Source organism: Pocillopora damicornis, chromosome 12, assembly GCF_964200805.1.
Source record: "Pocillopora damicornis chromosome 12, jaPocDami1.2, whole genome shotgun sequence".
Taxonomy (NCBI): Eukaryota; Metazoa; Cnidaria; class Anthozoa; order Scleractinia; family Pocilloporidae; genus Pocillopora; species Pocillopora damicornis.
Genome location: NC_142681.1, coordinates 12,525,800 through 12,541,818, shown reverse-complemented (window position 1 = coordinate 12,541,818; position 16,019 = coordinate 12,525,800). Strand labels below are relative to the sequence as shown.

The 16,019-nt window shown below is 39.2% G+C and overlaps 1 protein-coding gene and 1 long non-coding RNA gene across 6 annotated transcripts in view; one reads left to right on the top strand and one right to left on the bottom strand.

The window, feature by feature from the left end:
• Window positions 1–611: 611 nt before the first annotated feature.
• The window catches only part of LOC113684407 (uncharacterized), a 50,333-nt gene continuing 34,925 nt past the window's right edge, over window positions 612–16,019 (bottom strand). For 4 of the 5 annotated variants that reach the window (XM_089189338.1, XM_089189340.1, XM_089189336.1 and 1 more), the window contains 7 exons: window positions 7,730–7,810; window positions 6,720–6,831; window positions 5,446–5,479; window positions 4,540–5,123; window positions 4,236–4,431; window positions 2,927–3,696; window positions 612–2,168 (listed from right to left, as the gene is read on the bottom strand). In XM_089189338.1, the coding sequence (XP_089045464.1) occupies window positions 1,495–2,168; window positions 2,927–3,696; window positions 4,236–4,431; window positions 4,540–5,123; window positions 5,446–5,479; window positions 6,720–6,831; window positions 7,730–7,783 (2,424 nt within the window). In that variant the 5' untranslated portion in view covers window positions 7,784–7,810 and the 3' untranslated portion in view covers window positions 612–1,494. Of the gene's footprint in view, window positions 2,169–2,926; window positions 3,697–4,235; window positions 4,432–4,539; window positions 5,124–5,445; window positions 5,480–6,719; window positions 6,832–7,729; window positions 7,811–8,225; window positions 8,245–16,019 lie in introns of those variants that run through there. The other variant, XM_089189341.1, reaches the window with a different exon arrangement.
• LOC149036535 (uncharacterized) overlaps window positions 12,197–16,019 on the top strand; it is a 57,078-nt gene continuing 53,255 nt past the window's right edge. Inside the window, exon 1 of the long non-coding RNA XR_016181678.1 lies at window positions 12,197–12,253. This is a non-coding gene — a long non-coding RNA (uncharacterized LOC149036535). The remainder of the gene's footprint in view (window positions 12,254–16,019) is intronic.

Here is a 16,019-nt window from a genome sequence, read left to right as displayed (position 1 = left end):
CGTCAATGGCGTTTCAAGCCTTTCGATTACCAGCCCCTGTTCATGAAATAAACCAGCATTTTCCCCCATACGGAATAGACCGAGACGATGGTAAATTTTATAGCGGTTTGGAGGGCGTTTTACCTTTTTATGAGTGCTAAGTGTTGAGTAGAGAGGTGTGCTTCACCTTTTTGTGTGCGCACAAGTCTATCGCAAAGCACACGCATAACCACCAGCCTTACACTCAGTCTAAGAAAACAACGGAAGAAAGATGTGTAAATGTGTAAAAACGACTTAAAGTTCCTATAGAAATACGTTATTCCACGTTAAAGCAGTTCCTTTTTCCTTCACCTGCCATCAGGTGTTCCCTTTTTGCAGATAACGAAAATATGAGAAGAGGAAAAGGGTATAATCACAAGGCATTATTGCCATACTCAAAGACAATTAATTAAGTAAGAGAAATATACTTGGTATTCAACCACAGGCCTTCCATACTTCTTTGGAAGCGCTCCCGATAACTCGTTTCGAGAAAAGTTGTATCAAGAGCTTTCAATATGTTAGGATCACAAGTATAAAACAAAACCGATGAACCATTTTTAGCTACCGTTGTAAAACGTGTAGTAGAAAGATGATTTATTTTTTCAGGCTTTATTTATTTAACTCAGCTCAGTTTACAAGAAATGGAAGAGAGAAATATGCAGAGAAGAATAAACGCAAAGTGAATAGGGAATAAATGATGAAACCTAAGTGGTGAGCGAAATGAGGTTATGATCTAAAGGACCCCCACCCACTCCCCCCCTGTCAAAAAAGAAGCATGATAACCGCACGATATAAAGGCATTTATGAAGTAAAATAATTGTCTAGACCTCAAAATAAAATCGTGAGCAACTATTCTTAGCCAGACTCCAATCGGCCTATACTTAAATTTTGTATTCATATATTACAATTCACTCTGTTAATCAAAATTCTTCGATAGATACTGAAATACTTTCCTACAACAACACTCACCACAAAGGAGTCTTAAAATAATTTAATTTATAAATATCTAGCGTAATTAAATATCCTCCAACTTGTAAGGGAAATTTGAATAACCACACTATTTTACTAATTTCTAGAAATCTGTGTATTTTTGGACACGTGCATGACACTAAGTTATGAAATGTTTATCTATTTTTGCGGTATTTTAAACTCAACATATCCAAGAAAATTTGTAACAATGGGTTAACATGGTCTGTATTCTTATTGACAGCGATACTCGTCATCACAGTGGTCAAAATAGTGTGGATTCACGAGATGTGGCCGAGTGAGTCTGCAACAAGAGTACAGACCTCGCTAAACCACTAGTTTTCGACGTCAAATAAAACGATTCTTTCAGCGCATGACCATTGCTTGACACTTTGACGAGAGCAGCGTTGCCTGAACCCTTATCGACAACAGCGAAGTGACCAATCAGATTTCACCATTAATGCCAATTGTGGTAAAACTCAAATGTTCCAAATAACAGCATGTTAACCGTTACGAAACTTCAACAGTTCCTAAACTGTGAAAGGTATCCGATTCCCTGTTCTGAACCTGTATACTTGCTTTTAGATTAAGGTCCGTATCTACCTTCACGATATACTTGGTCACAGATGTTAGAAAATGAAAGGTTTTGGGAGGTAACTCAAGAGAGATAGGCAAAGTATTGGTGAAAATTCTTTGATCCGTTGAACCTGTCATCGTAAATTTATAAGTTGTATTTGTGCAAACATTGGCTACTTCTAATGCAAAAGAAAACGACCCGTAATCTCGTCTCATGAACAACAAACAGTTGGAGTCCAGGTTCTTTACAACTGTCGTCGAACCAAACATTTTGCTTGGAACGCCATTCTCAAAGAACACTTCTTTCCTAGTGATTTGATTTTTGGCGCATGCGCAGAGCTTAATATCGACTGACTTGTCTGCACAAAGTTCAAACTTGCTGTAAGTTGTCACTCTTATGGAATTTAGAAAAAACACTCCATCTTTCGGTTCAGCGAACTGTTTAACAGTTACTCTAAACACTTCATCCTCATTGTAACCGGTTGGAGGGAACACGTGGATGTCCATGTTCGTCACGATAAATTCTCCTCGGAAACGTTTGATCACTTTTGAAAACGATTTGCCAACCAAGCGTTCGCAGTTTCCATAGCCATATGAGTTGACACCTCCTGAAAAGAGGAGAGAGAAGTCTATCTAAGCTTAATTCCCCATGAGCAAAGATTGAACCCTCAAACCCCTCTCATTGTATTCCTTGGGTTGGAACAGGCCTGTTCTGTGGAATTACACACAAAGCTAGCAATGTGGAAATACAGTTCCAAATGTTGTATTCCTTGGGAGATAGCTAAAACCATCACCTCTTTTAGACCCTCTCAAAACCCTTTCATGATATTTCTTGGATTGGAACAAACCTTTGTTCTCTGTAGATCTGCTCATTAAGGGTTTGCAACGAAACAGAGCATGGGACAGATGTAAAATACTCAATTACCGGTTAATGATCATCATATCCAAAATAAGCAAACGAAGAACCTAAAATGAATAAAAGCACTTCAACATTTAAAAGAATGTCTATGACGAAACCGATCAGGGAATAATTGTACTCAAATTGGCGATCTGACGCAAATTTGGCGCCAGTGCTAAGTATCATGAGATTAACAACTTTGTGAAAGTAGATATACTTAAGGAGATAATTGCTGTCCCTGTGAGACCCCAAATATCTCCATTGAGAGCAAATACTTTTGGTTAAAATTCCTACATGGGTAATGAAAGCCATTACAGTTCGCAAAAAGATGGTAAAATATTAATTAACTGATTTCTTTAACCACACCGACGTAGGACGTATAGTGTAAAACCCATCAGCTATAAAAGCAGTGTTACACCCTGCTTAGTTCCACTTGGTTTTCTTATTTATATTCTCTTAATATCTTACCTTCCCTGTGTTGTCTTTGTATTGCATTATTGATGTATCCCACAGCAAATTCTGCTAGCCACTTTTGGTCATCTGCGTTTTCTCTTATTTCAATTTCTTCATCAAAACCTTCACATTTACATTTGGCAGCGGGGAGCATTTCGAGGTCTGCGCATGTGCGGTTTGCTGGAATCTCTGAAAAAATTCCTGTCACTGAATAATCCACAGAGTCCATTTTCTGACGATCATGTAAACTCATGAATGCTTTGTGTACATCTTTAAGTACGAAAAGGCGCTTTTGGTTGGTGACTAGAGCGTTCATCCTTTGTGGACCAAGTTTTTCCCTAACGCCATCAGGAACAATCATAAAGAATAATGGATCGTACAACTCTTTTCCTCCCTCTTTTGTGTTACGAAACGGAGTCCTTGTGTGACCGTGGTCAGATAATATCAACGTTAGAGTATCAGAAAAAGAGGCCATATTTATGATGAATTTCGCCATGTTGGCGTCCATGTTGATCATCCGTTTACCATTAGTCTCGTGTCCGGTATTAAAATGCATGTAGGATAGCAAAGGTTTGGCTTTTTCGTCGCTTTTCAGAGCAGTGTACACCTTTGTTATGTAGTCCATGAAATACCAACTATAAAACTTGCCATTTAGGCAGATTTTCTGGGGATAATCGTAGTGATTGGTCCTGCGAAGCATTTTTTCTAACGCCGTGCATGAAAAATGTGTAATACCCTGATGGTCAACTTGTTTCTTAGCCACCTTCTCTTCAAATTCCTTCCACCTGTGATGAAATATGTCCTAACTTGTGAGGATAATTTAGATAACCACTGGACTATTTTACTTTTTTTTCAGTTCTTTCTAGAAATCTGTGTATTTTCGGACACTGTGCATAACACTAAGTTCTGAGTTTATATTTAAAGGAATTCGAATAAAGACGCTCTCATAAGTGGTTAAATCGTTCATATAGCCATTGCACTGTGCTTCTTGACAAAATTAGACTGACTCTGCCCTAAAGATATGTGCTTGTTGTATAAACTCAAAGAGACACCCGCCCATAAAACAATATTCAAAGAACCTTAACTTGCCTGGTATCAGTCAACCTCTAAACAAACATTTTATAACTTTATACCAAATGCGTATTCAAAGTTTTTCATTGGGGCAAGATCTTAAAGCTGCAATTAGAGTATAATTAATTATGTTAGGAAAACCTTTGTGCTCCGCAGAAACAGGCAGATAAATTGCATTAAAAAGCTACATAACACTTGTATCAAACAAAGCATCATTTCAGCATCAATCATGCAACATAGACCCGGTTATTACCTCTCCTTGAACTCAGAATCTGACTGAGGCACTGCTCTCTTTTCAATGTCTGTTAACACGCTTCCCCATACATCGTACCAACAAAGATCCTCTTGAAATAACGTCTGGTAGCCCCATTTCTTGAAGGTCCCATACAACACCTCCACACCCAGGGAAGCTCTGGTATTTTTCGAAGAGGCAGTAACTTTGTTGTCGTCTGAAAACGTTTCAGAAATGTTCTCATAATTACAATATAGAGAAGTCATAGCCACTAAGATAAGATAACCTACGCCATTCAGTTTTTAATGGAGTTAATTCCACTCACCTTCGAGGACGCCACAGAAGAACGGCCTTATGTTTTCAAATGTCTGTTGTCCTATGCCCTGAACAAGTTCAAAGTCCAAGGTGGTAGCTTGAATCTTAGGATCATGTGAAATGTTATGCAGAGCCTTTACAGCCCTTGGAAGAATTCGGTAAAAATGCGGCCTGGAGATGGAGTCTAACAATATCACATTCAAATTGATTTTAGTTCTGTTTTTGCCGCCGTCGACTTTCCTAAAGACAGGAGGAAAGCTGAGCACTTGGAAAATGCTTCCACATCTTAAAAAAAGAAAGTTAAATCCTCTTTCCAAATTGGATGTGACGGCCTTTTGAACTGTTACATCAATTTGGTCCTTTGGCAACAATTTCCAGTCCGTCACGGCTTTTCCCATTTTAGGATCAACAGAAGCTATTTCAACCTCGGACTTGCCACAGACCTTGAGGTCACACGACAGGGCCTGGTTTCTAGATTCTGTTTTTCCAAATGCACAGATGTCTGAGTAATGATTGTCGTCACATTTCCTACTCTCGATACGGTCTAACGGCCCATAATGGTCAGTAATTTGCTTTATACCATCCTGGTCGGGTCTATAAGACAGAAAAGGCATGTTAATGGTTCCTACAATTAAAAAAATCAGTCCGCATTGATTGATCGCATCTGTCGATGAATTTCGCTTTTGACTCAGCATCTAAAGACATTTGAGCATACAGGATACATTTATTACCATCATCCTTATTGTGCAAACTTGTTTAGAGCCCAGATCCTTGCACGAACGACCAAGCGATACGTGCACCGACCTTTATAGCATCAACATCAAGCCCGTAGTTAATTAAGCACGCGGTTGGTGACTGGATACAAAATCACGTCTTATCATTAGAGCAATTGAGCATCAGTTATGCCTCTCCTTACCTGTGAGGCTTGCACTTGATTTCAGTTTGGCTGCCTAAGTAAAGAAATCAAATTACACTTTCAAATGGACAAGGCCTTAATTAAAATGCCCACAAGATCGCAGGCGCAACAAAATTTAATAAGCAGCAGAACATCAGCCAAACACCTTCGTTTAAAAACTGTGTATATTATATGAAATACCCTCCAAAAAATAAACAAGATGATAACTTTTGATGTTGCTATATCTGAGAACTAGATAGTGTCGGCAAATCACACTCTTTCGAATCGACTACGCTGTCTTCCCATGCTTTCATTTTTTATAAAGCGCGCTTAGATCAAGTAGCAGCCCTCTAGAGAAATCTAATCATTATCATTTAATTTTTAAGCTAATAGGGGAGGTCTGGTTCCCTTATATAGCTTCTCGCAAAGTTCGTACGCGAAAAGGAACTTTATTATCAAGCGCCCCTTTGGACGAGTAATTAAAAATGCAGCGCTCTTTTGCTTTGGGAAGGTTGTAGTGATTTTCGTAAAAAAAAGGCTGTTCATTCATTCATTCATCGTGGTGAATAACGTGTTATTTAGATCGCGACGTTTCGACCGAAACTGCTAGTCTTCTTCAGGTGATGAATGCGACTGTTCATGCGTGATCTTATAAAGTATGATGCTCTGCTGTGATTGGTTGTTTTTTCAACAGCTCTGATTGGCGCATTTCGATCCTTGCTGTTTCACTCAGTGATTTGCTCCCTCGGAGGTCCGCTGTCGCACGGCTCTCCTATTGTTGTGTTTTTTGATCGTGGGCATCCACGCTTCTGGAATTTCTATTCCACTATCCCTGTTGGTGTTGTCAGGGTGAAGTCTTATTTGAATTGCCTCTTTGACCCTGCGTGTGTAGTAATAAGGGTCACGATCAATAAACTTTACTTCTTTCCAGAGTGGCTTGTGTCCAGTGTTGTGGGTATGCTCTGAAACGGCGGAGGTCTCGGTACGGGCGAGTCGGATGTCTCGATCGTGCTCCTTAATTCTGTCTTGCATGGGTCTTCCAGTCTCTCCGATGTACACCTTGCCGCATTCATAAGGAATCCTGTCAACTACGCCATCTTGTTTAGCCGGGTCGACAGCGTCTCTTGGTCGTAATAGCTGAGATCTTAGCGTAGTCTCCGACTTGAAAACAGCGCGTACGCCTTGTTGTTGTGGGCAACGGCGACGCTGTTCGGACAGACCTTTGACATAAGGTAAAACTGCAGTAGCTTTGAACTCGTTGGCAGGTTCAGTGATTTAAACACGGGCGTTCTTACCTGATACAAGGGTAGTTTCCATGTTCTCTTTTGGAGTTGGTCTCGATAATGAAATCATCGGCAACCAGAACACAACCACAAGTACCCACACAGCCACCACAATACAGGCCAACTAAGTGGAAAATAGAAATAATAAATAATGGTAATTGAACTGTGTGGAGTGCAATTTGGTCTGAAACCATACGCGTCATGTCAAAATCAAACGAGCGCGCAGCGCAAGTTTCATTTGAAATCGGAAGTAGTATTTCATACCAAAATTTCACAACAAGAAGATAATTTACCACTTTATTACATCGCTTTTGAAATAGCAAATTTCAATCGCTGAAATATAGTACTTTTTATTCCGTACAAATACTTTATTGATCCAGTTCTGAGCTGGTTTGTAAAAAGTTGCAAAAGTTGTATTTCATTAATTTTCCTGCAATTTGATTGCCTACTTTAAACAAGCATCGAATCTGTTTGACTGTTGTGATTGAGTAAAACTTTTGTCATTGGCTGAGAAAATGATGCCATTTAGAGCAAAATATGGTGCAATAAATCGTGAATAAATCGCACAGATGAGAGCTAATCAGATTGCAAGGATCACCAGTGATTTCAAAATGGATGTAATAAAAATTGAAACCAGTCCACCCAAGACTGAATAAAAGGGTGTGAAGTGACAAGCTATCCTAAGTATTCCTGATTTTGTGGATTATAATGGTTAGTTGAGAGAAGAGAGCGATTTTCTCGAAAATATTTGTCTCAATTGAAAAGGAAAGTTAACTGAAGTTGATGTCACAACCAAAATTTCTCGGTTTGGATGGTTTGCATACTTTCTTGTTTTTGGGCGGAGCCGAGGATAAAAATCACTAATGGTCTTTTATGTTTTCTGAAATACCTGCTAACATTAACAATCCTCTACATATCCTCCCGAATCCTCCATAAAGAGGGTCTGGTAACTCTGGTCACGATCAAAAAAGCCTAATACCACCATGAATAACATTCAGGGAAAAAATGAATAATTCACTTACCAAACACACCCCACTTCTTAAAGAAGAAATTGAAACCCGTTTGGCAAGGATCATACTGATAGATATGAGCAGAGCGACAGTCTGAAACAAGACCAGAAAGATTTAAAGTAGAGACACAACACTCAGTAAAATGGTAACCCATCAAGCCAAAAAATAAACAGAGAATCATGAATACATGGGCGTGCGTAGATATGGGATTTCTCTTCGAGTGTTTAACTCGATAGCTCACGACTGTGCGCAGCGAACGAGTGAGATGTCGAAGAGAAATTCCTTATCTATTTTGTTTATCATAGAAACACAATAGCCCTAGACTGAGAAGAAAAGCCGACTACATTAAAGAATGAAATAAATGAATCGACAATCCCCGAATAACAATCGTAGAGTGTTTTTGGCGCTAACTCTTAAGATGAAAAAATGCGTTGAATCATGATTACAAAAACAACGATGGTCGTAATTTTCAATTTACGAAATTCTCATTTATTGACTTTGTCCTTACCGACAGTTGTCGATTTTCATTCTCAGCCGCGAAAAATGCCAACACCAAAGCCACTGAATACGTAACTTTCGGTTACTGTATTCACTGTCTGTCAGCAATACGAATTTTTTAGTGTTTTGGCCGCCATAATCCGAGAAAGTTCTAACAAACTACCTTGTGCTGAGAGCCGTGAAGGCTTTGCCGTTCCTTTATCAACCAGACCGAGTGGCGCCAAATGCGAGTGACGTACAGCAGCTGATTGGCTATATCAACACACGTGGAAAAAAATTCGATATTTTTTCACTTGTGTTGTTACGTCTTTTCTCAGGCCCGGAAATCCCTGTATAACACCGTAGTTTATGTGATAAAAAAGGTTATTACGTGACGGTACGACTTATGGACAAGGTGCTACTTTTAGCTTGCGCGGCCAACTGCATTGCGGGCACAAGTCTAGTCATTACGCAATTAGAAGGAAGAGAGAGAAGTTATGGCATCATGCGCGATTGCGTGCATAACCTGGAATTCTCATTCGTCGGCTCTAGATAAAAAACTCAGTCTCGTTCCCAGAGGTCTCGATCTCTAATGCCTTACGGATGGGGAACAAGATCTCTGTGATAATCCGTTTCAGCACAATATTTCATTGGCTGAAATCTGAGCATGAGCAGCACATGTAATAGAGTTCAAAATGCCTAAAATTTGGTCAAAGTAACTCAATTCTTGGTTTTCACCCACGTGACTTTTGTCTTGACGACGGTTGCTATCCGCCATGTTGGTGCCCAAACAAATAGTTACAAATGAGCTTGTAGTAAGGTGTGAGTGAGAAAGTAGAAATTGTTCTTTGTATAGTTTTGGGCTGTGGAAGCAGAAGTGATCGGGACAAAAGGATTGGATTTTATCGAATACCATCAGTTATTAAAAGTAAGTCTTCCTTCGAAGAAGAATTGACAACAGAGAGGAGAAGAAAGTAGATAAAAGCGATAAGTCGCAGCGACATGATGTGAGAATAAAGGTAAAGATAGACCAGCATGGACTCCCCATGTGGCTTTCGTGGTCGCGTCGCATTACCGCCTTCAAATTATATTTTTTGCTCTCACAAGTATGTCTTAAAGAGATTTTCCCTTTTTATCAAAAATGATCGGAGGTTTTGTAAAATCTGTTTTCAGCAAGGGCTGATTGTGTATCAGACTCCATTTTTCCATCAATATTTGTTTTAAACTTTAACTGCCGGGTGGTACGTTGTGACGAAAAGCAATAAACTTTCGTGACCTTTCGGGTTTTGTGTATGTTTATATGCCGATTGTCAAGAGGCAAAGTTGACACGAGGCAAAGTGCGTAATTTGGAAAGTCTCGGTCTGCCTCTAATGAGTTTTGATGTCCCAGATTGAATTTTTTGCGAATCTTTCCCCTTTGAACACCGCGGTATCGAGAAAAGTGATTTGGTTGATTCTCTGATATTTCAGTCGTAAATTTTATAGTAGGGTGGAAATAGTTAGCCCGCTTAATGAACCGATTTACCTCTTTTCTGTCGCAATCCCGAAGGGAGAAAACGTCATTAATGTAACGTTTCCATCCTTTTGGTTTGGTTTCGCTTTGTTGGATTAATCTCTTTTCAGTTTCCGCCATGAAAACATTGGCAAATAACACTGCTATTTTCATACCCAAAGTAGTTCTACGTTTTTGGAGGAAGCTCTCCTCAATGAATTAAAACGAATTTTCTTTAAGGTTTAAGCCGAGCATTTTCGTGAGGTAGTGCGTTGGGATCGGTGCGTTATGATTGAAGAACTTTTTGTATGTCTCTCATACTATATTCGTTCCTTTTTCTTGACGTACATTTGTGTCTCACTTTTTGCGACAATCCAAATGTCTGCAAGAGGATCGTTCATCCGTTGCGAATGCCTCACCTTCGCCACAACTACAATCTTGTTAACAATCTCTGCTCCTTGGACCGATGTTACGAAGCCAGACACCATTTGGTTGTACGCCTCAAGACTTTTGAATGCTTTCAATTGCTTATTTGCACAATAAATTGTCTCCAGAACTAAATTAGAAAGAAGGTCCGAGACTTCTATCAGGGACAGACATTCTGAGTTGAATTCAGTGCTCGCTTCGAATGGTTACTTTTTTTTTTTTTTTTTTTTTTAACATTTTTTTTATTTTCACTTAAAGCACAAATACTAGAGTAATACAAACAAATACAAAGTTAATTACACTAACGCTTACGCTACTCACTAACACTAATTACGAAATACTACATTACATTACATTCACAGTCGGCTAGATTTAATTTATGTTGTGGTTATATAATAATATAAGCCTAATTTGTACAAATACTAATCTACATCAAATTCCTTTTTTGGTAGAACGACTGTATATACAACTGCGTCTATAACTGTTAATACCCGATACTCATCTATTGAATTACACTAACATGTTTTCCCATTTTTTATAATGAATAGATTCTTTTTTATTCTTTTTTGCAATCAAAAATTCAAATTTCCGAGTTTCAGATGTTTTAGCCTTCAGTAAGGATACAGACGGCTTGATATTTTTACAACGACATGAATAAATGGTATATTTTCCAAGAATGATTATGTGATTTAACAAACAATTCCCAGGGATATTATCGGAAATACCAAAGAGGTTCGAATGGTTACTGGATCGACACCAACCACATAAATTTTCTTAAAATATCGCTCGAACGTGGCTTTCTAAGCCCTCCGCTTAGTTCAAAAGCACAGGTATCCTAAGGAGAATATTCTCATGTGATTCTGGATTTTTTCACCGGAAATACACATAAAACAAAGTATTCGAAAGAGGGCACGGTAGAGATGGCGATATATTTGCATGAAATTTCACACCTGAGGTGAGCACCAACATGGCGGACGCTTAATTTGCATGAATGTATGACGTCAGCTGCAAACCGAGAATATCAATTTCCTTTTACATTCTTTTGATTGAACGTAATTTCTCATCTAATTACGATTTTGATACTCTATTCTATCTCCAATAGCCTATAATCAAATATATTTTGCGGTCTCCGTTCTTCAGTCAAGTGAAGATGGATTGAAGGAAGAGAAAAGAATCATCATTTCATATGGGCATAACGACGTGGGCTCCTTATTTGGTTACTGCCTACCTGGACTTTGCCCTTTTTATGTGGAATACGTGACAAAATGCGGGTTATTTTACATAGAATTGACAAGTTATGGGGTGAAGTCCTAGGTAGTGAATTTGATTGGTAGAAAACGCCAAACCGAAAGAGAATTGCGAGGAAAATTGACTACAAGAAGCATTAAGTTCCATGTATAATAAAGCACATGAAAAAATTACGCGCTTCTGGTTGGCTAAAAATGAGTGCATGTCTCATGTAAGTGCAAAGTTTTAACAAGAGTGCAATTACAAATAGCGCGCGTACACTTTCAAAATTTCATGATTTTTTTTATGTACATTATTAACAAGTAATAACATGGTTTCTCTTGCGAGGGTCTCAATGGGGTGATGGCTTTTACTTCTAACGGTTAAAAGTTTAGCTAATCTACGGCTAACGGTTAACATCTTTCCATTCCAGAGCAACAGTAGTTAGAGCTAAAGCTATGTCAACACGAAGAATCCATTTTAATTCAATTTCGTGTGGAAAGGGTAAAAATAGGCTGGAATGAGGATAAGAGCGACCATGGAGAGCAAGGAGTATTAGTCGTGGTGCAAGTTGGGAAAAACGCGAAGGAGAGTGATGGCTTTTACGGCTAACGATTAAAATTTGGGCCATTCTACGACTGACGGTACACACCTTTAATCTTCATTTCTCTATACCGCAGAGTTTATTTGCTTAGTTCTTTTAAAAAAGAATCGCACTTTTGTCGGAGATGCGTGACTTTACCCTAACGGGTCTTTCCAAAGGTTAAAATGAAACGAGGTTGGGTCCGCGACCCCTATGTTCCACGCGGTTACTTTGTTTACATAGTTGTCATCTGAGAACCTGTCAATCATCTATACGTTTACGGACCTCAGAAGTGCAGAGCAATCAAACGTATGGACTTACTGCGAGAATGGTGAGTGAAACGCTCTAGATACCCAGGTTATGATGAACATGTTTGTGATACGATATTATCTTCTTAGGCTGGAAATTGATGAATCAGTCATCACAGTTTGCACGAAGCGTCCGAGTTGTGTTTTCGTATCGAAACGGAGTCTTGCATCATTACAGAATCGCGCCCATTGAAAAACGTCGCACGGGAAAATGCAAATAAGCTAGAAAAGAGAAAGAGAGCATGCGTAACTTCACGCAGGCCTGTCAATCCGACTGTCAATCATGTAATCCCCCGTGTACGCAGTGTTCGAAAGTATTGTTTCTTGTGCAGACAACCGAAACGTAGCGCTTTTCATCGAAGAAGAATAGACGTAATTAGTGGCGTTATCTTGATTAGGTTATATTGTTTAAAAATCGGTTAGATGTAAAATTAAATTACCTTTCAAATGCCGGGTTTTCAATTTGTGTTAAGACTTAACTGCGGCAGATTTGCGAGGTTCGACCATCAATTTCGCCAAGAAAGCAAAACATCACAGAAATATTCCTTTTAGTAAAATTCCCGTACTGCCCCATACTATCGTAAAACAAATCTGTTTTCCCAATGGTAAAGTATTGTTTTTGTCACTCTATCCAAGAACTGAACGTATAATGTAGTGTGGGGCAGTGCGGAATTTTACCTTCCTTTTTGGCCCGTTATTGCCGTCAGTTTCAGATAACACGTCGGTAGTCTAATTACTTTTCGAAAAGCTTAAGTATACGTTGTAGATTCCCGCTCCACGTAGGTGCACGCTCACTTCCAACTCAGCTTTACCATAGTAACACTTCGTTTGCACACGTGACCAAAACAAGCCAATGAGCAACCTCAACTAAACTAACAGAAAGTGAAATGTGATCATCGCAGTAAATTTTCCAATTTAAGCAATTGGAAAGAAGAAGCCTGAAAAAAAAAATCAGGGCTTCAACGGGATTCGAACCCGTGACCTCCGCGATACCGGTGCGATGCTCTACCAACTGAGCTATGAAGCCACACATTGGGAGCGAGGTCAAATACCTCGCTCCCAATGTGTGGCTTCATAGCTCAGTTGGTAGAGCATCGCACCGGTATCGCGGAGGTCACGGGTTCGAATCCCGTTGAAGCCCTGATTTTTTTTTCAGGCTTCTTCTTTCCAATTGCTTAAATTGGAAAATTTACTGCGATGATCACATTTCACTTTCATCTACAACCGCAGTACAAATATGAATTATTTCATATATACTAAACTAACAGAATAATGGGATCACATTTAGTATCTGGGCAACCGAGCTCGATATCGATTTGTCGTACTCGATTACCATTCCTGCTCGATAAGCAAACGACGTTTGATAATCGAGCTCGATAACTACAAGTCGAGCTCGATCGCTAATCGAGTACGATTACTAATCGAGCTCGATTAGTTATCGAGCTCGATTAGTTATCGAGCTCGATTAGTTATCGAGCTCGACAAAATTCGTTTATCGAGCTCGGTTACAGTACTGACGAGAAAGACCTTATGGAGTGCGATGGAGTGTGCAAAAAAACCTCGATACCGACGGGGAAATGCTTCATAAGTTTTTTAGGAGATTCAGAGACAGGATTCATAGAGAGGATATGAAGTAAGTGGGGAGAATATTGAAAATAAATTTTCCCACGCTGCCGTTTTTGTTTAAGCGATTCTCTTCCCTAAGATCAGGACACCCTTTTTTTCGCTCGTGTGCGTTCCGGCTTTCTCTACGACAACTGGCATTTAGATATTACTTTGAACTTTTACTGTAACTTTTTAGAGGGTAATTAAAGGAAGGAAAAGACACGCATATGAAGCGGTAAAAAAAACTGAATATCGTCGCACCTTTTTTCTGACTAATAACAGCGTCATCTATCGACACAACAACATTCGTATCGCACTCTAGTTTTAAAATGTTACTATTTTTTCTCCCTAAGAAAGGATTACGACTGAATCACCAATATTTTGAACTTTTCAATCAAGTTTTATTTTTGAACACTGTGATTGTTGTGCGTTAAATACTTCCAAGATCAAAGCCCCGACCACACTTTCGCAGGTGCTTTGAAAAACTTTATTTTTCTCTCACAATCCAAAAAGAGCTTTGCCTCTATCTATGAAAATGAATAAACTGGTTTTTTTCTTTTTTTTTTTTGCATTATCATAATTGTCATCTACGGCAAAAAAAAAAAAAAAGAAATGCAGCTAGATGATGTGTATAGTAAAGCCCTTATCATCCCGTCAAAAAAAGTGTTACAAGAAAAATCAACATCGGGGAATTCGAAAAGGTCGGTTTTCATAATGAGTTAAAATTCAAGTTGAAATCGCATATTTTAAAAATACGTCGTTTCGTTAGAAAATCTTTCCGGACCAGTGTGGTCAGTAGACCTAACCTATGTAAAACCTATTCAACATAGTCATGGACAGAGCTTAATTGTTTATTTACCTGTCTCTCCCAAAAACTGAAAGTAAAAACCGTAGCGTATTTACAAAACCGGATTATCAACTAGATATTGATTGGCTACAACGGCCAAAAAGTTCTGCATGGATTGCTGAGCGGTTCCCGCTCTCCACCGACGCCACATTTGCTCGTCGAGGTAGGACTGCAACTCTTCCCTCCTTATCCTCCGGCGTGTTTTCTGGCCCAATTTTAAACTGTTCCAGCAGGATTCGATTTCTTGGGTGTCAACCCCATAGTGACTGGGTCAACGAAGTTGAGTCGGTGGACAATCATTTGATGTGCACTTATGTTGTTAATTCTTTGGTCCGTCTGCCGGTAGGAGGCCAAGTCATCCGAGTGCACTTCGGTTCCAGGGAGAACACACCTTGAAATGATGGTATGGAGGGTGGCCATATCTCGTCTTTTCACTTCATCGAAGTAGCTTTTTGCAGATAAATGTTGTGTCGTAACAATCCCAAAAACCCATGTGTACCTTTGTGCACGTCTTCCCCAGTTGTTCTGAAATAATGAAAAAATATATATATTTCAGATGGATGATTTTTGTCCCATTGATATTTTGCTTTAGGCTTTATCCCAGCTATGGGTAATTATCATTCACCTGTATGAAATAATTTTGATATTAAAGCGCCCTGAGTGCTTTTTGTTGTCACATTCCCACCTACTTCGGCTTGCGAACCACATGTTCCAGAAAATTAAGGAACAGTAAGGTTATGAAAATATTTATATTTCAAAAATATTGAAATGATTGGAGGCGAACATTTGCCTAGTATATACTATATCAGTAATATAATATGGCACAAAAAGGTGATTTTTTTAAACTCATTTATTCCTGCTATAAATGGTTGCCATAATTTTTGTGTGCCAATAGTGGGCAAGTTGCTCGGAGGCGATTAGCAAAGGATGTTCAAAGTTTGAGTGCAGGCCGAGTGCAGGCGATCTACGACGCTATTTCCCGTGTTAGTATATACTTGAAAAAATAGTGATTTTTAGCTTTGATTAGTGGTTGAATTTACTCTCGTCGCATCTTACACCAGTCCAAAGGGCGTGATTGGCCTGTCCTGAAGGTTTCTTGGGTAGCCATCCTGTAAGCGCCTACTAATTTTCTTATCAAGCTTGTATTTAAATCCAGGTACCTGGAAATTCGTCGCTGGGAGTCCTCAGCAGAGAAGAAATAAACCTTCTGCAGGAGTTTGCCAAGTGGCACTCTGGGGAACTCCTCGAAAAAACTGTTTGATCTCACACTTCTTCTTTTTATGCATCCTCAGCAGCGCCTGTACAGTATTGTTAAGGAAAGACCCTTTATCGTTTTT